The sequence below is a fragment of the Carassius carassius genome, chromosome 2, assembly GCF_963082965.1.
Source record: "Carassius carassius chromosome 2, fCarCar2.1, whole genome shotgun sequence".
NCBI classification, from domain to species: Eukaryota; Metazoa; Chordata; class Actinopteri; order Cypriniformes; family Cyprinidae; genus Carassius; species Carassius carassius.
Genome location: NC_081756.1, coordinates 41,997,689 through 42,022,872, shown reverse-complemented (window position 1 = coordinate 42,022,872; position 25,184 = coordinate 41,997,689). Strand labels below are relative to the sequence as shown.

The 25,184-nt window shown below is 37.0% G+C and overlaps 1 protein-coding gene across 7 annotated transcripts in view; it reads left to right on the top strand.

The window, feature by feature from the left end:
• The window catches only part of LOC132109967 (unconventional myosin-IXAa-like), a 136,842-nt gene that overhangs the window by 76,551 nt on the left and 35,107 nt on the right, over window positions 1-25,184 (top strand). For 4 of the 7 annotated variants that reach the window (XM_059516503.1, XM_059516512.1, XM_059516468.1 and 1 more), the window contains exons 3-10: window positions 2,651-2,745; window positions 2,828-2,890; window positions 3,636-3,735; window positions 15,839-15,892; window positions 19,226-19,326; window positions 20,752-20,878; window positions 23,015-23,104; window positions 24,512-24,628. In XM_059516503.1, coding sequence (XP_059372486.1) covers window positions 2,651-2,745; window positions 2,828-2,890; window positions 3,636-3,735; window positions 15,839-15,892; window positions 19,226-19,326; window positions 20,752-20,878; window positions 23,015-23,104; window positions 24,512-24,628 — 747 coding nt within the window. The remainder of the gene's footprint in view (window positions 1-2,650; window positions 2,746-2,827; window positions 2,891-3,635; window positions 3,736-15,838; window positions 15,893-19,225; window positions 19,327-20,751; window positions 20,879-23,014; window positions 23,105-24,511; window positions 24,629-25,184) is intronic. The other 3 variants (XM_059516477.1, XM_059516493.1, XM_059516485.1) reach the window with 3 other exon arrangements.

Below are 25,184 nucleotides of genomic sequence, written 5' to 3'. Positions count from 1 at the left end.
CAATTCACAAGCTCTTACACTGAACGCCCTCTGTGGTGCTCATCCAGAATATGTTTGCTAAACATTCCCCTGTGTCTTGTGCCAGGAAAAGCCACAAACGTCCCATTCCTACTTTTGATGTCATTTTATGCTCAGTTCAATAAGAGAGCAGATTTCGGTAATTGTGATGCATTCGTTTATTCACTTCCCCAGCTTCTCCTATGAGATCAAGACCTTTAACTCAAGACAAAACCCTTTTGTGTTATTTCATCTGTGGAGGATTTGCTGCTGCCAGTAAGCTGCAATGCATGATGGGGTATGGTGAAATCAGTTTAATTATTTGTTCCTAAATTGTTGTTATTTTTTTATTAAAATCTTTCTGGACTCCTTTTTGCATGATTAAATTAAATGTTATTAATCAAAAAGCATGTTTAATTAATTAAAATTATGAAAAATGCACTTTAACATCAATTTCTTTAAAGTTGAACAAAAATTGCATATTTAGGGCCATATGAAATTGTGTTTTATTGTTACCATATTCTGTGTTTTAGCATGTCTAATTATTTGAATGTATAAAATCAACTTAATTCATTAACGTTTATTTTTACAATAGCCTTATAATTTTTTTTTCTTCTGCGTTGGGTATTTTCTGGTTATAAAATGAAGGTGTAATTATTTATTATTTGTTTATTTATCTTTTAATTATTGAAAATTAAACCAACTTTTTTTTAGGAGTATTAGTAGTATTCAAGTCAAGGGAACTTTATTTATAAAGCACTATACAATACAGATTGTGTCAAAGCAGCTTTAGAGTGTCAACCAGGAAATTAATTTGTTGATAAAGCAAGAGAACAATAATATAGTGTCATTTTTCCAGGTAAAGTCAGTTCGTTGATGATTCAGTAATGTCATCATCCAGTTCAGCAGAATTTACAGTTCAGTTCGTATATCATCTTAAATTGCACATAGTCGCGGACAAACATGATGCAAGATGATTTTCTGTGTGATGCAGCCTTTTAGAATATAGTTAAATGCCCCTATAATTCAAGATATAGGGCAAAAAATGCCCCAATATGGATTTTTATCATATATTTATATCATAGTGTCTGAATGAATCGGTTGAATGAATGACTGAATGACTCGCTCATTAAGTTTCATATTTCACTGAGATGCGCAAATCCACGTTCATTTTCAGCGTTTATTTGCGCATCTTCTCAGTTAACAACGGCTCTGTGTAGTAACAGCTGTTCTATGTGAAGTCACGCACCTGAGGGAATTTACCGCTGATTAGAGAACCGGCTTTACTGACGAGATGCGCATTAACGATCGGTCGATCATGATCGGAGCACCCCTAACAATTATTATACATATAATTATTATTATAAATGCCTGTTACAAGCCTAATATTTCTAATTTGAAAGGTTCTCATTTATGAAACACAGAAGTGCTAACAATGCTTTTGAAAAACGCACCCCTGTTCATGATATGTGAATCTCAGCAGATTTTAACGGCAGCTGTTTCCTGCAGTAACAGGAATGTTGAGTATCAGAAGTTTTGGCAGTCCATCCTCACTCTTTTCCCCATGTCTGTTTAAAGTTTTTTAGGCTTCAGCAGGACTATGATAGGTGTCAAGTATTGCTGTGTCTTTGACTGCACAGGAAGAGTTGAGGTAACACTTTAACTGCTGATTTTTGTCCTCGTCTGACCCGATTTCCTGGAGCGTCAAGGCCTCTTCCATTTAGTGTGGGGAGCAGTTGATGAATTTCTGAAGTACCGTTCATTAATATGACAGAGGAGGAACTGTTCAACATCCACTTGATGTTTGGCAAGTGCTGTTCATCGTGAAGGGCTAAATAGACTTTTCCAACACGGTTTCCAGAGGCCGTTTGTAAAGTTATCTCTGTGTTTGACATAACCTTTTCTAGACGTTCAAAACATTACTTTTCATAGCTCGCTAGATGCGTCATGATGGCTGTGAGCATATGGAGTGTTACAGTAGCTCATGTCTGTCAGCTGTACGGCGCTGGTGCCGCCCTACCCAGAATTCCATTTGTCTGTGGAGGAGCGGTTTGTCCTTGGTTCCCCTGACAGCCGTAAAACCCACTTTGAAAGTCTGACTCATAACAGGGCGGTGTGTGTCTGGCGTACTTGGCTGCGAGATTGACCTCTGGAACGGTCATGGGTGTCCCTCCAGACGGACCTCGGCAGCTCGTTCCACTGAGGAATTTGTTTACTTGTGGTGGAGCTACAAATAACGAGAGCGTTTATTTACAACTGAATAAAACTTCCTGCTCTCCGTCCAGACACGTAACAAAAAAACGGGAATGTAGTGGACACTTGCAACAGATTTAATGTGGTCTTACAAAACTTTTTTCTTTCTTTCTTGTTGCAATCCACTTATAATGTTAGTCAAGGTGTCTAGCTTCACACTCTTTGTAATTATATTTCATAACTTTCACCATCTTACTGACCCTTACCATGTTGAGACTAAATAAGCAAGCAACTTTTCAACTGAATTTTCAGTTGAAGCCCACTTTGACAGCATATATAATTCTTTTTAATTATTCATTGATGCATTCACTAGTTTATTTATTTACTTTCATTTTAAGTGGCAGTGCGAGTCATCCATACACTTATGTCACCTCTCTTATTTATTTTTCTGTGTTCACAGGCTTTTGGCAATGCTAAAACGGCCCATAATAACAACTCCAGCCGTTTTGGGAAGTTCATCCAGGTGAACTATCAGGAAAGTGGCACTGTTAGAGGGTAAGAGCTTCATGTGTCTGCGTCTGCAGTGCTGTGGAGATGTTTGGAACCCCTGTCTAATTTGGTGTTTGTTCTTATCCAGGGCATATGTGGAGAAATACCTGCTGGAGAAATCCAGACTCGTCTATCAGGAACACAATGAAAGGTTGGAGATCTTGTATGATTTGTTGATTCCATTGTATATTCATTTTGCAATTAAAATGACATTATTATACCAGGCTTGACAAGAGTTTATTTAAACTAAAGAGAGTGTAGATTGTGGTAGAAGCTCATGAAGAAAATAAATCCAGTAGTGAACATGTGGGAATCATTTCTCCACAGTGTTGTTGTTCAGTTTATGTGTGAATCTCAGCTTTATCTTCTGGTTGTCATTACCAGTCCAACTGGTTTCATGGCATGAGGGTTTATGAAGGAAAACAGACCATAATTTCCTTGTTTTCGAGAGTTTGGTATAAATCACAGCAGTCATATTTCAGTATCTTGACGTGCTTTATCAAAATGAAACCGGCTTGTCCTTACCATCGGGGTCAATGATATGAGTTTTTATTTTATTTTGTCTTTTAAAATTATTTTAAAAAACAACACTAAAACTGCTTAATTTCTGACTTAAGATTTATTTTATATATTTTTTTGAGGCATTACATAAAAAAATATAAGGGTGGTACAATTGTCCTGATTGTGTATGTAAACAAAACTGTCTTCAGTGGCTGTAATTGTGCACAATGCAGTGTATACACACATTAAGACTTGCTTTACACCTGTTGACACTGGTTAAGAAACCTTGTACATAATCCAATCTGCTCCTGTTTGAACCAAACTGCAATTCTTTGTGTATTTATAGGCACATATGTTCATACTGCACCTGATGTTACTTGGGTTTGTTCTTCTAGGAATTACCATGTGTTTTACTACCTGCTGGCAGGATCGAGTGAAAATGAGAGGACAGCGTTCCACCTCAAAGAGCCTGAAGAATACCATTACCTCAATCAGGTACGGCCCGACACCGCTGCATGCACCGTACTCACCATCAGGGACCCTATATACAACTGTATTAACATCTGTCGGTCAGGCAAGACAAATTGCCATTCACATCTGTCATTAACATGCATCTCCAGTGACCGCTTGCGATTTGAATTTCATTGAAAGGAGGGTCTCTGATTTCATGACCACTTACATCACTTACCTTTTCAGTGTGTCACTGCATATTGATGACAGGCTTACGGAAGATTTTCCTTGAAGTCTTGTGCACATTTTAATTTGGGCATTTCCAAATGTACTATTTGCTTGAAAAATTTTAAAGCTTGGAAAGATTGTAGTTGATGGTTATTCATTGTCCTGGGAGCAAATGATAGACTATTTACAAAGGACTTTCAACATCTTGAAAGGTGGCTTGAGTGATCCACTGTTTATACCTAGAGCTGTTCACACACTGTATTTTTTAAAGGGGAAAAATTTAATTCTGTAATTTTTTTTTTCATGAAACACAAAAGGAGATATTTTGGAGTATGTTCATGCTACCCTTTTCCCATACAATTAAAATGGATGGTTAAATTGGTTTCTAGGAATGACCCTGCTTGCTAGTTCCTAGAACTATGCAGTGTGAAAGCACCTATGATTTTGGGTGACAGCAGTGGTGGAGGAAGTACTTAAGTTTAGTACTTAAAGAGCATATTGCAGGTTAGAAGACCCAACGAGTCAATGTATAGAAAAATAATGTAGGAACTAGATTTTCTTTAAAAAAAAATTATATATACGCTACAGTGGCTAAAATTTTACTTCCGCATCTGAAAATGGGCGTGACGGGCGTGACGTAGCAAGAGGGAGAGCGGTCGATTCAAACAACAGGGGAAAAAATGGACCGCAATGACGTTTCAGACGCTGAGGAAATTGTTCATACTTACTCGTATGACGGACCACAGCCATACAATTATGAGCCTGCTAGGCTGCCAAGAGAGCAGGGACAGGCCAGGATTAATGTTGGACAGAACAACGGTCAGAGGAGACAAATTGAGTTGTGGTGTGAGGAGAACAGGGCAGGTGTCTTGGTGAGAGACCAGTGTTAGCTTATAGATACACGTTCGCTAACGATATAAACTGTGCTCACAATATTGTAATGATTATTACCATCGTATATCATTTAATAGCAAAGATATTATTGGTCATCTGGGCGTATTGGAACTTACAATAACAGAAACTAAGCTTTGATCAGGCGTTTGTCATGCTCATTAATATCCATCCAGACTTACGTTACGTGATATAACTTAGCAGTTTCTCATCGAGAGACAGAGATATTTTTATTCCTGATACAATTTTTTGTTCCATAGGTGCATGTGTGGGAAATGCGAGGCAATGTTTAAAGCTGTGGAAAGTCAGTGTTGCAGGGAGGTGGATGCATACTGGGCCTTAGTGGAAAATGTCACACCCAGACTTGATGTGCAGTGCCTGACTCTGCACCCAGGCTTCGAGGCTTGCTGTCTGAACCCATATGTGCTACAGATAGCCTATATGCACTTCAGACAGGAGCATGGACCTCTCCAGGCCAGCAGACATGAGTATGTTTATGGTAGAGTTAATTTATTACTTTTGAGCTAAAAAGACGATCTAAGCGATCTCACGCGTTTTTTAGGCCAAAACATTTTTTTTCACATACCGCAAACATCGATATCTCCTCACCATCCGCTAGCTGCCTGTCCCCTGAACACAAACACAGCTAAAACATATATCACACTATTTGATGCCATTGGTATAAGACTATCAATATTGATATTTCTTCCATGCCTCAAGGCAATACCGCTACACTGCATACCGACAGGTTGTCCGCTGGGCCTATAGCATTCTGGGCAGGCACATCAGGAAGCCCTTACCTGCATGTGTCGTGTCAGCCATTAGAAGACAGTTTCCAGAGGAAGGAGGACTCTATAAAGGTTTTGAATGGCCCAATTTTGTTGACAACCAATAGAAAATAAACAAACAAATCACAAATTGTCGTATAAAACTTTTTATGATCATATATACAATTTAACAGTCTTTCGGGTATCACACTAAGATTTCTTTAACGTGTTAAATCGTGAATGCTGTGTTATATACACGCCAACAGCCTCATCCTTGTTGATCCTCTGGAGGGATCTGGAAAGGGGAGCAGGTGTAGTGGAAAACAATACTGTGCTGCGTTCTCGTAGAGCCTGTGGTGACCTGGAGTATTCCTCTCTCAGAGACTCCATGAGGGCTGATGCATATGCTGGGAGAAGGAAGCAAAAGTGTAGATCACATTCATTGCTAACTCGTTGTCTGACTTGCTTAATATTTAAGAACTGACTGAAACTGCCCACCATATGATGGCTTTTCCTTAACAGGACGGACTACCCAGCCACCTTTGCGGAACCTTGGGTAGCGAACCGCATAACACGCCTCACCATCACTGGTTCGAGCAACTTCTCTGCTGCCATTGTGGTTGAAATGCAGGGCTGCCAAGAGAAGTCTGTAGAAAAAAAAGTAATTTTACCCAAGTTGTGCATATGTAAATAAACCCAGAAATAGAAAACTGGGGAAAAAAAGCATTGCTTACTGCACATTTAATGAAATTTGGGCTGCTGTGTTAGACTGCATTAGTTTCAGAAAGTACTCATTCTTTCACATCACACACTTACCTGCTGTACATCCCAAGAAAGGAGAACCCAGTGTGCTTTGGTGCAAAGTGCAGGATAAGGGAGTGAAATGCCTCCAGTGAAAAAGTCTGATGCTGTGGGGACAACTGCCGAACATCCTTTACCAGCGCTGTTCTAGTAGCTACACTCTCCAGTTTAACTGCTACAGTTGATCCTGCATAAACAAACATTTTGTTTTTAAGACGAGTCATGAGTGTACGACCACAATGAGGTGGGATTGTTTCAGAATCGATCCGATACCAAAAGTTCAGAGTATTGACAAATACCAGCTCCATTTTAAAAACAAAAAATCAAGTAGAATTTATATAACTGTGTTGAACTGATAATCACCATTTTGTGTGTTAAACAATCTACTTAATACAGACAACTTCATTATAAAGAAAAACAACACATCCAAAAAATAATTTATCATAATCTGTGACAAAAATGCTATTATAAACTACATTAGTGGATAAATCGGCAGTAAAATTTAATCTAGAAAAATCTGAACATTTAGGGAAGAAAAAAAATAATTTAGTGGGAAACAAATAAGAGACAATAAGTGTAACACCTAATCTGGTAAAACTTTACCCATTGCTCTTTACATTGTTGTAAAATACATTAATAAAAAACAAAAATGGCAGTATCGAATCCGATACTCAGCATAGGTATCGGCTTGGGCATTCCTAATAAACAGTATTTTGTACCTGGTTCCAGCCATTCCTTGTTCCTTGCTTCGCCCTCCAGAGGTGGATGTGCACAGCAGGGAAACGTAGGAGTGCCATGTTCGTGGATGTCCTGAACGTGGTTGACCATGCTTTTCCACTTGGCCTCCATCACATCTGCATCTCCATTAGGAGTGGAAGCGGCAGTCCAGTAGAGGTGGTTAATAACAGCTGGCCTCCACAGCTTCAGTTCTTCACACTCCCTCTCCTTTGCAGCAGCATCCAATGCTTTCCCTAGACCTGTTTCACAACAGAAACACAAAATGTTAAAAAGGAAAATGTAATTATAGACAATATAAACAAAACTACCTTCATCAAGATACATACTTTTTCCAATATGCCAGATGTCAAAGAAATGGCTTGTTCCTTTGGGACACAACTCCTCCCGCACCCACTTGGCAACCTGAAATGTTTGAAAAAACACATCGATTACAAGAACATTTGATTTTAGCTGTAAATAGAGTCAGGGGCAAGATTCATGTGCATTTCTTTACCTGCCGATTTCTGTCTATGATCAGGGCTGACACTTGCATATGTTGCGAGGTCAGAAAACTTATGCTGCGCTTTAGGCCCTCTAACTCACACCAGCTGCTACTTGGGACCTCGGAGCTCTGTAAAAAATATTTTGTCATCTCACTGTGTAACATTAAACAGGTGATATGTGTGTTTGATAATATTAACTTACCTGGACAAGTTGAAGATCTAAAACCTTGTTGATTCTGTCCTCAATCAAAGAGTATGTGCCATATTTTGCACAATGGCCAGGAGAATCTGACCTATGAATGTCAAAAACAGTTTAATTCATATGGTTAAGCACAAAAACTAATACATTAAACTATATTATCCAGTTTAGACTTGTTTTCCACTTTAATGATATAAGCTGAAGTGTGCTACCTGCAGTCACCAGACAGGATCAGTCCACCCCTCATCTCTTTCAGATCTCTGATGATCCCTGCCTGCTCATTCTGCCACGCCTGCACGATGGTTGGAATCGTGTACAAGCGCTGATGGCGAAAGAAGGTGCTGGCAGTGATGCTCTGAAGCCCAAACAGCTTCAACATCCTGATTGTCTGGGTAGCCATGCAACCTGAAAAGTGGATGGCCCCACTCAGTAATAGGTTGCAGGCTGGCATATTTCGATGCAGCATTGGCTGGTTCTGCCAAAAACGCTGATACCCACATGCTGCACAGACCTAAGAGATGTATGTGAAAGGCAGAAAATGACTATAACATACAAACAACAAAGTATAATGATTAAAACAATCTATACACGTTATATTACTACATCATTTTCTACCAGAAAACACAAATAGTTTCTTACTTGCTTTATTTTTACAAAAGTTCCCTCCTGCTTCTCAACATTGCCTTGGGTTTCCCCACAACAGGCTGGGCAAATGGCAAAGAGAGACATCAACTGGCTTTGGCACAAAATGAACTTATCAGCAGCACTGAAAAAAAAAAAAGAAAAACATTATTTTTGACTTGACACAATTTGATCATATAAAAACTTAAAAGAAAAATAAGTCTTACTTGAGGTCAGGGTGAGATTCCTGCTGTGGTTCCTCATCAGATGAATCACTTGTCATTTCCCCTCTGGGATCCATGACATATCACCAGGTTTGTCCATGAAAACAGAGGATGACTCATCATCGGTATGCACAGGACTGGGCAGTGGAGTTGACGTTGATTTCTCAAACCTTTCTGTCTGAGTCCCCACACTGACCATCTTGGGCTGTGCCTGGACAGCTAGAATAAAAATAGGTCCAGTTATACAATTGTGAAACAGCATGTATATGATACATCATAAATATATTTTTTTACTTTGAGCAATGATGGAGCTATAATGTAACTTGACTCTTCTTAGAAGCAAATAAAAGAAAACAGCTTCTTGGAAAAAATGAAATGTAATATTGTAACGTTAGTAGGCTAGTTATTAAAGTTGCTGATCTGTGGACACTGGATAGTTAATTCATTGCACATTATATTTAATGTAAAATGTTAATCCACCTGATGAACGATGTGAAGGTCTGAGGTCACACTGTGAGCCAAAGTGATGCACAGATGATTGAGGGGCCAGTGGAGAGAAAGGCTCTTGCTCTGCGTCAGCAACAAACACTGCAGCACTGGCTAAAGATGTATCTCCCACTTCATTACTTGCAATTTCTGCTAAATCCTTATAAACAAACATGACAAATTACGAATTAGCTGTGCTAGCAACTAGCATTAGTTATTATGCCTAACCAGCTAGCTGCGGTACTTTACAACAACTTATACACGCCACGTTGCTTCTCATTATTTAAATCATTATGTTGCCTGATTTGTTAGTTAGTAAATGTAAAAAAAAAAAAAAAAAAAAAGACTTACGTTGCACAGTTCACGTTTTCATCGAGCTGCATCTCTGACTGATCCGTGACCACCGTGTTTCCTGCCGGCGGGAGAACCCGAAGCTACGTGCACTGAAGGAACCGCACCAGCTCTGAGTCTCACTCGGTTCTTACTTCGGTATCCCATGTTGAACTCCATCATATCGCCTGGACGATAATCCTCCGATCTGAAGTGAACGCTACACACGACCGCGTTTTCCGAAGCCGAAGCGGAAGAGAAATCCCGTCTCTTCACCTGCACAAACCGCACCCAGGCACGAAAGATAGCACTGTCCTTTTTCTTGTTAGGAAACCGGTGGACTCAATGTCCTGACAGGCTGGAGTTTTTGCAAGCTCCACAAACACAATAATTTACCATGACGATGATAAATTGAAATACAAAACCTACTGAAAACACACTGACTCACGACCGCTCTTACTGAATACCAACCTACTCTGCACTAAGCAGCGGCAGAGCACAGCAGCACACATCTCCCTCTTGTGACGTAAAATGACGCGATGTTGGAAAAAAAAAGCGTTTTTTACGAGCAGTCAAAGAAACGCTCACTTGATCTACTAAATTGGTGTCCTTATGTCATTTTAAACCATTTTAAATCCTGCATTATCTTTTTATATGGTATTTTCATACACGGTTAAATATTAATTTAGATTTTTTTTTAACCTGCAATATGCTCTTTAAGTAAAAGTACAACTACCCTGCAAAATATATACTTAAGTAAAAGTATAATTACTACATCAACATCTTACTTAAGTAAAAGTCATAAGCACATACTTTTAAATTTACTTTAAAGTATTTTTTTAAGTAAAAGTACAATCAGTTGTCTCAATGTCTGGGCTGTTCAATTGTAACAATCACAAACAATATCTATTGTGTACTGGAAAGAGTTGTGGTGCAATACTGACACTGTAAAAATCTGTTTTTTTACTTATTACTCATTAAATAATAATTAAGCTTAGCCAATTATGACATACAATTTATTTTATTTTTACTATACTATTAAGAGCAGTAAAAAAACTCAAAAGTACACAGGTGAGTGTTATTCTGAACACTTTAATCAAATTTGTATGACCAGTTTATTCTGCTCAACAACAGTTGCTTTAGTCCTTTACCTTGGCCTGCATGGGGAAAACGTAGCTAAAACTGCATTTGAGGCTTCTACTCCATTGATTACAGAAAATCCAAAAGCATTAGGCTAATAATGTGTAACACATTAGAATGAGAAAAAAATAAGCACCAAACAAAATTTGACAAGGGTGAGTGCTTCTCTTAAAACATGCAAGCAATATTGCTATTTAGAACTCTGATCAACCTAACATTAACAGGACAAAAAAACAGAACCTATGTGAAAAACAATTAAGTCAATATAAAGGCAGATGTTACGATTGATGAGCAGAAGAAACTTCTGTCAAAAACATTAAAAATAGTAATGTGTCCAAACTTTTGGCCTGTACATATATATATATATGTATATATATGTTTGCAAATTCTAAAAAATGTCATGATATTGACGAAAAACAACTGTCATAGTGCAAAATTGTTCACAATCAAATCAAACCAAGATATAGTTTTGCCTGCATGCTTACTTGTGAATGTCAACTAAATACCCAATGTTGAATGGTAAAGAAGCTAGGGGCCGACGCCGTATAAAAAGTTTGAACATTTTTTCATAGTCAAAACAAACAGCTATTTTAGCCAAATACGAATGTACAGATATAGCAGTAGTTTGCTCATCTCCAAAAATGTATCGTACTAGCAAGCTATCGTCCCTGCTGTGCTAATAACCAGCTAAAAAAGTTGCCCTGTTAGGGTACCACTAACTTACGTCAAACAAATATTATACTGGAGTGATATTTTTATGTTGACATCCGTTTTTCTATTACAGTCATAGCACCATGTCATAGCAAGTTTGTAACTTAAATATTAATAAATAGCATTTCATGTCTTACCTCTATATGTTTCTTCAAATTTGAAGGGGAGTTTTTAAACGCCAACAGTTCTTTGCATCAAGGTAGGCACTTGACACATTGAAAACGCCAGGAGTCATTCTTTGAACCTTTAAATTCAAATAACTTGCTTAAATAAGGCCAGGGATGTCTCTCAGAATCAGAGCTGCAGGGCACAGGCTCAAGCTCAGTCGACGTTGTTGGCTCTTCGTCCATGTTTGATATTTGGTGTCCACCGTGTCCTTTTCTTCGATTTACATCAGTTCCGCTTGTGTTGTTTCAAAACGCGCGCTGAGTGCGTGAGTTCTTTGACCAATCAGATCTCCGATTTGTTTCAACGTGCATTGGCCAGCAACGCCAAAACGTCAGTCGACCAAAATTTTTTTTATGCAAGATTCGGAAGGATGTAACTACATGCATTTTAATAATGTGGTGGAGTACAAAGTACAGATAATTGCTGAAAAATCTACTTGAGTAAAAGTATAAGTATGCATTATTTTAAAGTATATTTTAAAGTAAAGTATAGATACGTAAAAATTTACTTAAGTACAGTAACGAAGTACAAATACTTTGTTACATTCCACCACTGGGTGACAGTAATAGCTACACACTACAATGTCGTCATCTTTTTCATCAACTGGTGTCAACCATTATTAAGGTGCAGTACCACTACTTACTTCAAAAGAGTGTATTTGTATGATTTTTTTTAAATACCACAGTTATCATCAGTACCTGTACCCTAGTCAGGACCATGGCGAACTGCGTCTGCGGTTAAAAATCAACAAAGCTTTGTTAAGAAAACTGGACCACAGCAGTTTTTTGTGGTGTGCTCTTGTGGAGTCAGTTTTTGTCATGAGTGCGTGTCAAGCAGCTGCTCTCTGAGGCCGTAACAGACCCATTGACGGATTCACTATCACTGGGCAAACAGGAAGGAGGGAAAAATGGAGGAAACACATTCCACAGTTCATTCCTTTCAGCTGGCCCAGTGGTCTCGCACACAGAGAAGCTTTAAAACCTAATCCCCCCACAGAAAGCAGCCCTGTGCTCCTAACATGCCCCTAATTTCCATAACACACACCTGCCTCGTGCTTTTGTTTCTGTGTGGAAAGCTGTTGCGTGCAGCCGTCCAGTCCTTTGTATGCGTTTTGTTATATGAAATGTTAAAGGGGTCATATGATGTAATTTCAAGTTTTCCTTTCTCTTTGGAGTGTTACAAGCTGTTTGTGAATAGATTAGATCCCTAAAGTTGCAAAGACTAAAGTCTCAAACCCAAAGAGAATTTTTAAGAGAACAAGTTTAGACTTGTCCACACCCCCAAAACGCCTCGTTTAAACACACCTCCCCATGTCTACGTCACGATGTGGGAAGATTTACATAACGCCGCCCAAATCTTCACACAAAGAAAAAAAAGGTTTAACTTTTATTCTCGTTGTTGCTGCCGCCTTTCGTTGTGAAAGCGAGAATACAATGAGTACACCTCGCTTTTCAGTACGATGAGCTTTATAGAAAATGATGCGTTTCAGAAGGCGGGGCATAGACGAGAAACAATAATGTACAGTATGTGGAAAATAATGTTTTTTTTTACTTAAACCGCATGAACACATTTCATTACACCAAATACACAGAATTATGTTATTTTTAGCAATATCATATGACCCCTTTTAGGAATATTAACATTGCATGTGCTAATAGATGTTACGTTTTCATTTGTCTAATACATTTGTGTTTGTGTGTCTTACATTGTGAACAAAATTTGAAGAGCTTTCTCAAAACGCCAACCTTCAGTCTGATTGGCTAGATTTTATGTCAAACGCTAAAAATATCAAAACCACTCACCGGTCTTTGGTTGACAATAGAGCTGAAACGATTAGTTGACATTATCGACAGTGTCGACAATAAAAAATTGTTGACATATATTTTTGTTGTTGAGTAGTCGTTAAAGTCATATGATCTGATGTAATAGCCTGCAATAATGCAGTTTGGCCAGTGTGGCACTGTTGCGCGAGACTGTAATTCAGATCTCCCGATGAAATTCAGAAGACAGCACTTCAGAGCAAACACAGCTCAAAAATTATGTTCGAATATTCCCTCTAAAAAAAACACGAATATTCAAACTATTCGAATATCTGTTTGAATGTTGTCAATGACACCGCATTATGTCAATAACAGGACAAAATAATACAAAGAGACATAACTATTTGTATAGGTAGTCTATTTAAGTTTAAACATACTATATATGACAACGTACTACCTACACAGAAACAAGGAAATCAACTAACGGCCAAGACTGCAGACCTCACGCTCTCTCACCCTCACGTTCTCTGCGCATAACAGTTTAAATGAACAAACAAATTTTGAGTGCTGATCAAGAGTTTTGTGCAAGCAATTTAAGGTCGCTACTGTTGTCCCAAATATAGCAGGCTTCATTCAGTAATTGAAACAAATATTATTAATATAAGTTGAAGTTTTACAGCATATAGAACTGACATTGAATTCTCCGAGCGAGCTGTACCTCATTTTCTCTGCTGCGGTCAAGTTTGGCTCTACACTTGCTGGCATCTTCCATGAAGACGCGTCAACTTTCAGCAATGATTCTGTGTCAGACGGTGCGATTCCTGTGACCTGTCCCTGAACCTGCACACCTTTTTTTAAAGGTATAGTTTGGTTTGCAGAGATCAAAGCTTGATCCAGCTCAGGACTGTTTTGATTATCATAACTCTATAAGGTGTTTTAAGAGAGATATGTTGTGAATATTAGATTATCCAAAAAATAAAATGTCTTATCACTCGACATTTATTTTGTTTCTTATCCATATGACCCACAAAAATTATATTTAAGGTAATTAAATGGTTAAATGGTTGAATAAGAGTGTCTCTGCCATCTCATTTTGTGTGCCAAATATATTTATTTGTATTAAGTATAACTAATTACATATGACTTTCAAAACCTGAAGTGATTTACCTTTTATTAGAATATATATAACTCAATATTTTAACTAATTGCAAAAGCTGAATAATCAATACATTTCTACTGATTAATCAGCAAAATAATCTATGATTAGTTGATTAATCAACCCAATAATCGTTAGATTAATCGATCATTAAAATAATCGTTGGTTGCAGCCTTAGTTGACAAGACAGTCATTATGGCCCATTGCTTCTCAGTAATTTTGACTAGCATTTGACAGTCGCTAGCAGAGGTCTTGGGGTTTTACATACAGAGGATCTCTCCAGCCAAGAGTCTCTCTTTTTGTCCTTGATCTTGTGTGTCCATCTGGCTGTTGGCTGTACACACAATCTCCTCTGTACAGTTACATATTCAGCAGGAACAACAGAAATATCAAGTTAGGACTACATACGAAACTTAAGGAAGAAACTTTAGAGGTGTGAATTCTTGTAATTTTTTCCAAGTACCATTATAATTGCTCTTTCTTTACTTCCATCTCTAATGTTTTAAGGCCTCAAAAATGTGGAGAATTAACAAAAAAAACTATAAATAAACATTCACAGGAATATATGCCAAGTTTTGTCTGTGGCTTGCAGATTTAATCTTACCTTAAGTAAATTTTTAAAAATCTTTCTTTTTTTTTTACTTGTTTGACAAGAGCAAATACTAAATGTTATTAGGTTTTTGCTAACGTTCCACAGTAAGATTCAATTCATTATTAGTGCATTAGAAACAACAAACAATGTGTTACAGCATTTATTCAATTATTAATTATACAGAATCATATCATATATCAGTCATTTCAGTGTGTGCAATCACAGATCATAATCGATTTGGTGTACATTTTGTGCTTTTGCCCTGTAGGAATGGATTACTAGCATATTGCTTGCACCATACTCTTCAGTATTTACAGAATATATATATATATAACATTTTAAATCTAACCATGTAAAACAGTTTGTAGTGTGCAACAATAAATGTTTCAAACCATGGTATGCTAAATTGGAACACACTCACTGCATTAAAAATGCAACAGTGAAGTCATAATGCAATTAATGTCTCTAAAATAAAGTTTCTTTTTCATTCTGTTTTGCAGAAATGTCAGCTTTTGAAGGTCCAGTAACATAAGTTAAGAGACATTAAAATAGAGTTAATAATAATATTGAATGACCAGTCCATTGCATTGTGGGATATCTCACACTGTACTCTGTATCTTTTAGAAAATGTAGGTGTTCTGAGTATTACATGTCATTTTGTGCACATTATAGTAAAAAAATAAAAAAAATATGAGTAGTATGCTAGTATCCAATTCCCATCCATAGCCTTTGTGTTTCTAACCCAGAGCATGTGGCTACATTCTGTAATGCTTTTGTTCTCCCATTTAAAAACTGCATGTGTTTAACAGACATTGTGTGGAACGTTGCTCTAATCCCATCTACCTTACTTCCAGATGACAAAGAAACCTCACAGGCTGCACTGGGAAAATTACTATGAGAATGAACCGGTCAGTATTGAAATAATGTGTCATCGCTGTACAGAGACAAGTCACTGCCTCCACAAATCACTCTCCATAGCTTTTCCTCTCCCATCCTCTGTATTTGTGTGTGTGCGTGTGTGTATGGCTCAGGATGTAATTAGTGTGCTCACTGCAACTCACTGGCTTTCTCTTGGGCTGTGCGTATTGTTTGGTCATTGTGTTTTTGAGGTGTTCCCTGATCTGGCGTCATACAATTCTTCTGCTTCTATAAATAGTTTGAACTCTGGGCATCTTGGACCGATCTCTGTTGGCAAGTAAACACTACAGCTGGTTGGAGAGTGATGATAAACAACAGTACAAACAGGCTTTATTTCCATTGGAAGGGTGCTACAAATGTAAACTTGAGATCTTAGACTCCAGTGGGTTCAATAATAGTATTGTCACTACATTTTTGTAGTTGCATAGTCAGTACAAATAGCAGAAAATTGCTTTTGAATAATTAAAAAAAAATGGTTAAATCAAATGAGTTAATGGTAAAATTAATTATAAGTAAACTACATTTAAACATAAAACATATACGTAGCTTTCCAAACATGCTCGTACAGTAAACGCTGGTTAAGTGAAAAGATGAAAAGTAACGAAGTAATAAAATTAAAAACAAAGAAACACTGCATAGATACAGTGGCAGATATATTAACTTGCATGTACACTTCAATACTTAATGCACAAATCTATTTGGTCAAATGTTGCTTTGTACAGAATACTGGTATCTTATGGCACTATTGCTAGTTCCATCAGCAGCATCTGTGACATATTTTGAACAAATACTTGGTGTAGATGGACCACATTGTCATCTCTTCCTTTAATAGGACTTCACCGTTTGCAAATTTGCCTTCAACCCAACATTCATAGAATAAATGTCCCACTTTGAATGGGCGGTTTAGACATTAAATACCAAATATTTTATAGTGAAGATTGTGACAATGCTTTTAACAAAAATATAAACTTCACTTTCTTCTTTTCCATTAAACTGTCAAGTTAATTCATGTTCAGCATAATTTTCTTTTGTTTTAGAAAACTTGAAGGATGAAATAAAACTTTTCCTAAAGTAAATGGCAATCTCCATTTAAATTCACATTTTAATAGTGAATTTCCTGCTCCCTATGTGATGGCGTGACTAGACTTCTGATTGAGATCTGATTGTTTAGTGCTGTAAACATTTAGTTTTTCATGCAATTGGATTCATGCAAAGCCACATATTTTAAACTCGATTATTCTGGAGATAAACTTTAACCCTCTAGACGGAATCAGCTCACACAAAACCAATGACCAAATCAACATGGGTATGTTGGCATGTTCGTTATTTTTGGTATGGTTGTATCTCCTTTTTAGCTCGGTGTCTTCATGCTCTCTATCAGGGGTCTCAACCTGTCGACCCCTGGATATGGCCCCTAACTGTCCGACAACACTAGCTTGTGTTATAATAAACACACTTATTTACACAGTTGAAGTGGTACATCTTAAGTTTAGCCTCTCTTTTTGATGTATGTAATTGTTTTAATTACTAATATCATGCAAATTGATCACTATTTATTTTAGTCATTGGCATCATGAGGCCACTAAACCTGAAAAGCATAAACAATATATTCATAATTCTATAAACACTTTTTGTAATGCTTTACTCAATTGCCATGATGAGTCGTTGAATTACTGAATTACTTTCTTCATTCATTTTTATATGCAATTAATTATTAACTAAATTAATTAATTGGCATGACATGTTATTAATTAGACAAATGTTGTTATTGACATGTCTAGTACAGTATATAGTTAAAAATCATTATTCTAAAAATACTTGCAAACATTTGCTGAGAAAAAAAGTTTTTTGAGTTTGAGACCCCTGCTGTTTATGCCCGGTTTTGGATTTCCTGTGCCATGTTCCAGTTCACAGCGAACATTATCATGAATGATTGTTTAAATAAACAGCAATCAGGAGGTAAGTGGTCTTAAAGTGCACAAGAAACATGAAGCGTCTGGTAAGAACTATTTTGTTGCATCCGTGTCATATTACTTCAAACTCTAAGCACAATATGTCTGTATGTTCACTCATGTCTGTTTTGGTTGAGAAGTGTTACAACATTTAACATGGAATTTAATTTTGTTTTACATTTCCTACCCTGAAAATGTAAATGGGAAAAATAAATCGGCAGGACGGAGTTTAAACCATAAAGCTTATAGAGTTTCAGCACTGTTTGCCTTTCCACTGCTCTGGTATGCTATAATTTTGACATCAGTAATGAAGCGAGGCGATGAAGGAGACACGTTCTCATTAAGAGGAGGACATGTGTGTAAATTTGACTGTTGTTGTGAGTAGGAAGCAGTTGCGCTGCCTGTTGGAGCCGACCACTGTGGATGGCAGAAGTCTTACCTCCAGATCTCCTTCACAACTCTTTGCACCACTATAGTGAAAGAGCAGTTATTGTCGATGAGCTTACAGCTTTGGAAATTATTAACTAGAGATGCAGCACTATAAAAGCCTATATTATAAATCAATACTGTAAAAAAAAAAAAAGGCAGCAATAACATTACTGGCTTAATCAGACGATAGCATTATCTTGGCCACTATAGTTTTGGTCACAATATATTCTGTATGCTTCTAACCGTACATTGGGAGCCACAGATCTTGCAGATGGGAAATCATTATTCATGCTGTGATTTATGGAAGCATAAATTGATTCATCCAGATTTTACTTTGCAGGACGGTGCACAAACACAGCTTCACTGAAAACGCTTTTCTTGTTCCATTTGATGGAATGGATCAAGTCATGAATTGCTACTTTTCTTATTGCCTTTGCTGGTGTGCCAGATTTCCAATGTGTGTGTAAAAGGCAAATCACTTTGAATTTTCCACTGCATGGGCAGAACATGCATATGCTGACATTCACCAGGGCTTTAATTTTCAACCAGAAAAATGTGGCGGCTCTTGCTTTTTTGACCAAACTTCATAATGACATGGTTGCTGAGTCAATCAACCAAACCCTGACAGTTTCTCTCTGGAGTGTTGGCAAGACTTAAGCCCCCCCAAAAGCCAAAAAAGCAGCTCTACTGTACGCATTTGTGTTTGAATGCATACAAGCAGCTGAAATGCAACATACCATTAGCTTATTATGTAGCATTTTGGAAACATTAATAGCACATTGTGTTTATAAGCGTTTTGAAGTAGAGATACTAAATTAAGTCATTAAATTGTACGATTGCATCACAAACCACCCATGGGGAAACCTCAGACTGTGACTGGGGTGTGAACTGGTGTTTAATTGTTTGAAGTGGTGGTAACCTTTCTCTTCTTGTTGACACCAGCAGGATTGTTTCACAGTTGAAGGGGAGGATCTTAAACATGACTTTGAGCGCTTGCAGCTGGCTATGGAGATGGTGGGCTTCCTTCCCGCCACACGTAAACAGTGAGTTTGTCCAAAACACTGGCCCCCTGATGCACATACACGAAAACATTGCATGCAGTTTTTATGACTTCATTAGTTATAAGCCTTCATTAAATATTTATTCTCTGAATAGTCATTAATAAATAGTAAAATAAAAAAAGGTTCTCTATTCCGTATAGATTATATAAAAAGGTGATTTTTTTTTTTTTTGCATTTACAAATAAATTAAAGTCAATGAGAACTGGGGCTGTCAAGCTACAAAATCACAGAAAATAATGCATCAGAAAAGTGCTTAGTGATTTATGTGCTACATTCCAAATCTCTTGAAGCCACATGATATAAAAAATAAATAAAAATAAATTATTCGCTGAAGATTTTGAAGTCAATACTGCACATTCATGAAAGTTTGCGAGAGAGGTAATGTTTTGGTGAATTAATGTTAACCAATGGACAGTGTTTGGAATAAGGCGTTTAAAAGAACGGCGTTAGGTAACGACGTAATTTTTTCAGTAACGGGGTAATCTAACTAATTACTTTTCCCGTCGTTACAACGCCGTTAACGTTACTGAACGTTAAATGCGGTGCATTACTATGCATTGATTTAATATGCAATCCGAACGCACCCCTGGCTCACACAGCATTTTCAAGGTGGAGATATAAGCACTACTTCAAATTAATTGTAGTCAAAGGCAAGAACGTGCATGTAATGTGTACATGTAATGTGTGACACGCATCTACAAAGCTAGTGGCCAAAAACACTTTTCTTACAAAGAGTGCAGGATAAAACTCTTGCTGTCTGTTGACGTGCAATAAATATCAAAAGTTATGTACAAACACCTGTCTGTTCTACTCATTTTAGATGACTTGTAAAAACTGCTAAAAAAAAATACAAATTCTTTGACATATAGCAACTTTTTTTTTTTTACAGTAACGCAAATAGTTACTTTCCCTGGTAACGAGTTACTTTTATTATAGAGTAATTTAGTTACTAACTCAGTTACTTTTTGGAACAAGTAGTGAGTAACTATAACTAATTACTTTTTTAAAGTAAGGTTCCCAGCAGTGCCAATGGATAACACATTGTACTACATGGGAAGATTTTTAGTGAGTAACTTAAATATCAGTACAGTTATCGCAAAGTTCACAAATAAGTTGCATAGACTTCTTAGGTATTTTTATGATGCTTTTGTGTTGTTTTAAACACTTGAAAGCTTTAGTAGCCGTTAATTGTAATTTTGTATAAAAGAGTAACCAGTACAAAATCTATGTTGATTGAATAAATTGTAATTTTTTTTTTCATTTTTGTGGTGAACTATCAAAGTCATTTGCATTAATACAAGTCTATAGAAGTGACTTAAAAACAAAAATAATGAAAAAGGTATGATGATGATTATATTTGTTAATTATGCATTTGTGTCCCTCACTCAGTTCAGTTTTCCCTTGCAGGATTTTCTCTCTGCTGTCAGCTATTCTTCATTTAGGCAATATCCGATACAAGAAGAAGATATACCGGGATGACTCCATTGACATCTGTAATCCCGAAGTTCTTCCTGTAGTGTCAGAGCTGCTTGAGGTACAGGATCACTGAATCACAAACACAATGTTAACTCTACTGTAAGCATCGTCATTTGAACTGACACGATTTACTTAAGGTCATGTTTTTTCCCAACCAGCATGTCCTTTTTTTGCCGAATGCAAGGAATTTTGAAGAATATACAGTACTGGATACAGGGGCTGAACAATATATTGAAAAAATGAGCAAAATATCGCAAATGTACATATCCCGATATGCATATCAAAATGGCATGCTACATCTGAATGATTATTATTTTAATAATAGGCTACTTCTAAACATTTACTTAAAAGTTACTTACGTGACTTGCTTGATGTTAAAAATAATGAAGTGCAATAAGTTGTAGAAAACAACAACTAGCGGCCTCGTGCTGCCTGCTGTCAGACACACCTGAAGCGTGCACACAAGCAGTATGTATCTTTGTTGTTTTTAGATTTGTTCTTTTTATGTATTTTTACATTTGTAAATTGATTTCACACACTTAAAGCAATATCGTATCGTATATCGAATATCACATTATTTAAAAAGGTATAGCATTTTGCATTTTTCTTTAATATTGCACAGCCCTACTGGGTACTCTACTGGGATCCTGTTGGGAAATTAAAACGCATACACAGCTTTACTGAAACACTTTTCAGTCACACTTTTCAGTGCAACACAGTGTAAGAGGACGGGAGCTTTCAAGTTGGAATCAGGACACTGAAGTACCATGAAAGTAGTCCATACAACTTTTGTGTGATATTCCCCATACAAATAGCTTTGCTTTATGCATAGACTGAAATTTAGGTCATTTTTGACTGATAATGTTTACCTCCAGTGAACTAGTAGGTCATCTGGGTGTTTTTCACCTCCTATTTTATGGATACCATTAAGTCGGACTTATTGCTCTTTTTAAGTGACTGCCAAGGAGAGCAAGGCAGAAAATTTCATTGAATAATGAAGAATATAGCATTTCAAGCTCTTAAACATTATTTACTCTTTTATATGTTCAGACTTGCCACATTCACCAAGATATTTGAACAAATCTCTTGCAAAAAGAGGAAGGCTGAGTTCCTTTTGCACAGGATGGACAGCAAACTGGCCTACTCAAGGAAGCAGATCGAGTTCCTGAATGAAGGCCATGGAGCCCTGTGCTTTAGGCCTACAGGAAATAGGATGTGATTGTTCAGAGCCTTTGAACTCAACACATACATAATGTATGCACATACCTCTCTATACCACAACCTCTTGTGGCCTAATAGCATGATCAAAGCAAACCTGGCCTTTATCTTTATACACACACCTTCATGAATCTCTCTGAAGAAAAGAGAGAATGAACACTTGTGTTTTTACATCTGCCTGTCAGACAGCAGAGAAAAGGAAGTGTGTGAAGTGTGTAGGCCTGCTTGCACCTTGAAAACACTGTAATATATGCAGATGAGGACAGTCCAGAGTTTTGATGAACCCCTTACACATCTGTTCACAATTATCAAGTTGAATGACTCAATATCAGGGCCAAAGAGTTTATATAATTAATAGATTAAATGTAGACATCTCTCCCAGTGCATGGACCAGACACATATTTTTCACAGTTCACTGCTGGGTTCAGTTGGGCCCTTTAATGTGTTAATGAACAAGCGTTGGCCTGTGTTGAGGTCTCTTGATTGTCCACGTTGACTCTGGCACTGTGTGTGCAGACTTTGATTTGAAACAGTTGTGTTGATATATGAAGGGCTACGACAATACAGTGCTGTTTCTTCCCTGATATTATTGTAGCTGTATTGTTTTTATTTACTATATCATTTTTAGAATTGACTATATTATTGTTAGAATATAGATGTAGATGAATATCCACTTCTTTGTCTTAAGAAACCCCAAAACATTTGAAAAGCCAATTTTCTGAGTGCTACCGGATGTTTAAAGGACAATTCAACATCTCAGGCCCCAAAGTCAACAACTGAAACTTCTCACAGCCATTAGTGCCGCTTGGTGCTAGTAATGTTTCGCTCCATGTACATCTATGTAACTAAACACTGGCTCGAATTAAAGCTGTAGTGTTATCCATGCGTTTTATGTTTTGCAATACACTATGAATGAATGCAGACTGTACAAGTCCTGGTATGTTAAAAATGAGAGCCCTGTCTTGTAACATGATAGGTCAAGGAGGAAATGCTCTTTGAAGCCCTGACAACACGGAAAACAGTGACAGTGGGCGAGAAGCTGATAGTCCCATACAAACTTGCAGAGGTAAGCAAAAAAAAGGTTTTTTTTTTTTCTTTTAAATGCATTAATCTGATTGGCATAACAAGAATTAAGTAATTTTGGATAATATTAGAAAAAAGGTACTTAAAAGTCTTTTTTAAGCCTTTACTTTTATATGACAATATTTACAAGAGTCTTCATGACCTACATTTGACATTTCATGTTGTGTGTTACTGTTAAGAACACACGAGGATGAATCATTTAAAATGACTAAATGCGGTATTATAAATAGTAGTGCAGCTGTGGTGCGTTTTAATGTCTTTTTCAGAATAAACCAGATGTAATGATGTTCCTGTAGACGTAGTCAATGTCTAAATATAAAGGTCTTTTGTGGTCTGTTTTCGTGGCCTTTCTAAAGAGTTACTTTGGTTGTAATTTTTAACATTTCTAATTTTCTTCATTCGTCCCTTCACTGACGTGAAGCTCACAGTGAAGTAATGTGTTTCTCAAGGACTTTATCATGCTCCATCATAATTAGAACCAGCTATGAGGTTTTATCTAGCATTAGGACTCTGTTCTCCTGTCATCTTTAAATAATGGACTGGCAAACTCTTTTATTATAATCTTTTATTAAAATTACAGTCACTATTTGACCACCATTTGAATTGATAAATTCCTTGAACTTCATACACTTACAGATTTAAACACTAAAATCCTTGCAAATATAGAGTTAAGTCGTTCATATAACCCCAAGTAAAAGTTTCTTCCCCTCTCATTTACATGCATTCAAGGTGAAAAAAATATTTTGAAAAAAATATGCATTTAATATCACCTCATCTCAAATGATTAGTTCAAAGCAGTTTGCCCATTGCCATAGTTTCGTATTTTGAACTTTCGATAGAAAATGTAAACATTTTTTTTTAATCATTATTAATTAATCATACTTATGGGTTGTGATTCAGTGGAGCCAGCTGTTCCAAATAAAAAGTGTACTAAGACATTTTTCAAGAGCAAGCATTCTGTGAATCCGGCATTGAACTCCCACAGATTAGAGAAGCAGTCATCAGTAAAATGACGGGAACACAAAAAAAGATTGGGGTTGTACTGCTGTCGTACAGTGGGAAAAAAACAATTTTAACCACTGATTTCTTTTTTTTTTTGCAGCCTAATCTTTTGGAAGTGAAACTTACTTTCAGAGTTTTTTTCCCCTTTGTTTGAGGGTGGGGTCTGCCAACGTAGAACATAATCGGACATAATGCAAGATTTTTTACATTCACGCACTGCTATATTGCACAATTCAAATAAGTGATTAGATTGTATTGTAAGGAGTATTGGCAAATATTTGTTGGGTTCCAGTGAACATGTTTGGATTACATTGTCACATCTGTTTTGGTTAAAAAAAAGATCTCTCGGTCATAAATAAATCAATTTGACTTTTTCACTCTCTTGCAGGCTGGGACGGTACGGGACTCCATGGCTAAGTCCCTCTACAGTGCCCTTTTTGACTGGATTGTGTTCAGGATCAATCACGCGCTGCTCAACCAAAGAGACTTGGAAGAGTCAGCCAAAGTAAAATTATTTCTGTACCAAAGAATAAGAAGAATAAGTGCTGGATGTTAACTGGGGTGTTAGGGTTATAGATGACAGTGGAGCCCTAGTGAGTCACCTGACAGCGATTACATTACACAGCAGGAATATGAGCGCACCTTGTTTTTCTGTGGCTCTCACTGTTTTAATCTCTAGATTATGGATGGAGACATTATGTAAGGGGATATATTGACTAGGCCCCTGCTGTTATGTAAAATTCACTAGAAGATTTCTGCTGATCATTATGTTAGTCAAACCTGAAATAAAGTCTTTGCAAGTGCATGAACACAGCTGAAGTTCAGTTTGAATCACTTATAGTATTTTTCAGCTAACCTTCTTCATCTTTTATACTGTACATTTATTCACAGAAACACAGTGTTTAGTCAACGTTTGCACACAATATTTGCATTTGATGGGTTGACTAAAGGCATGAAAAGCAGCCTATTGCAGTGCAAAATGTAACCGTTGCACAGTGAAAATGCATTTTGGGAGTTTTTATCAGCCATGAAACTGTATATACAGGATTTAAATTTATGAA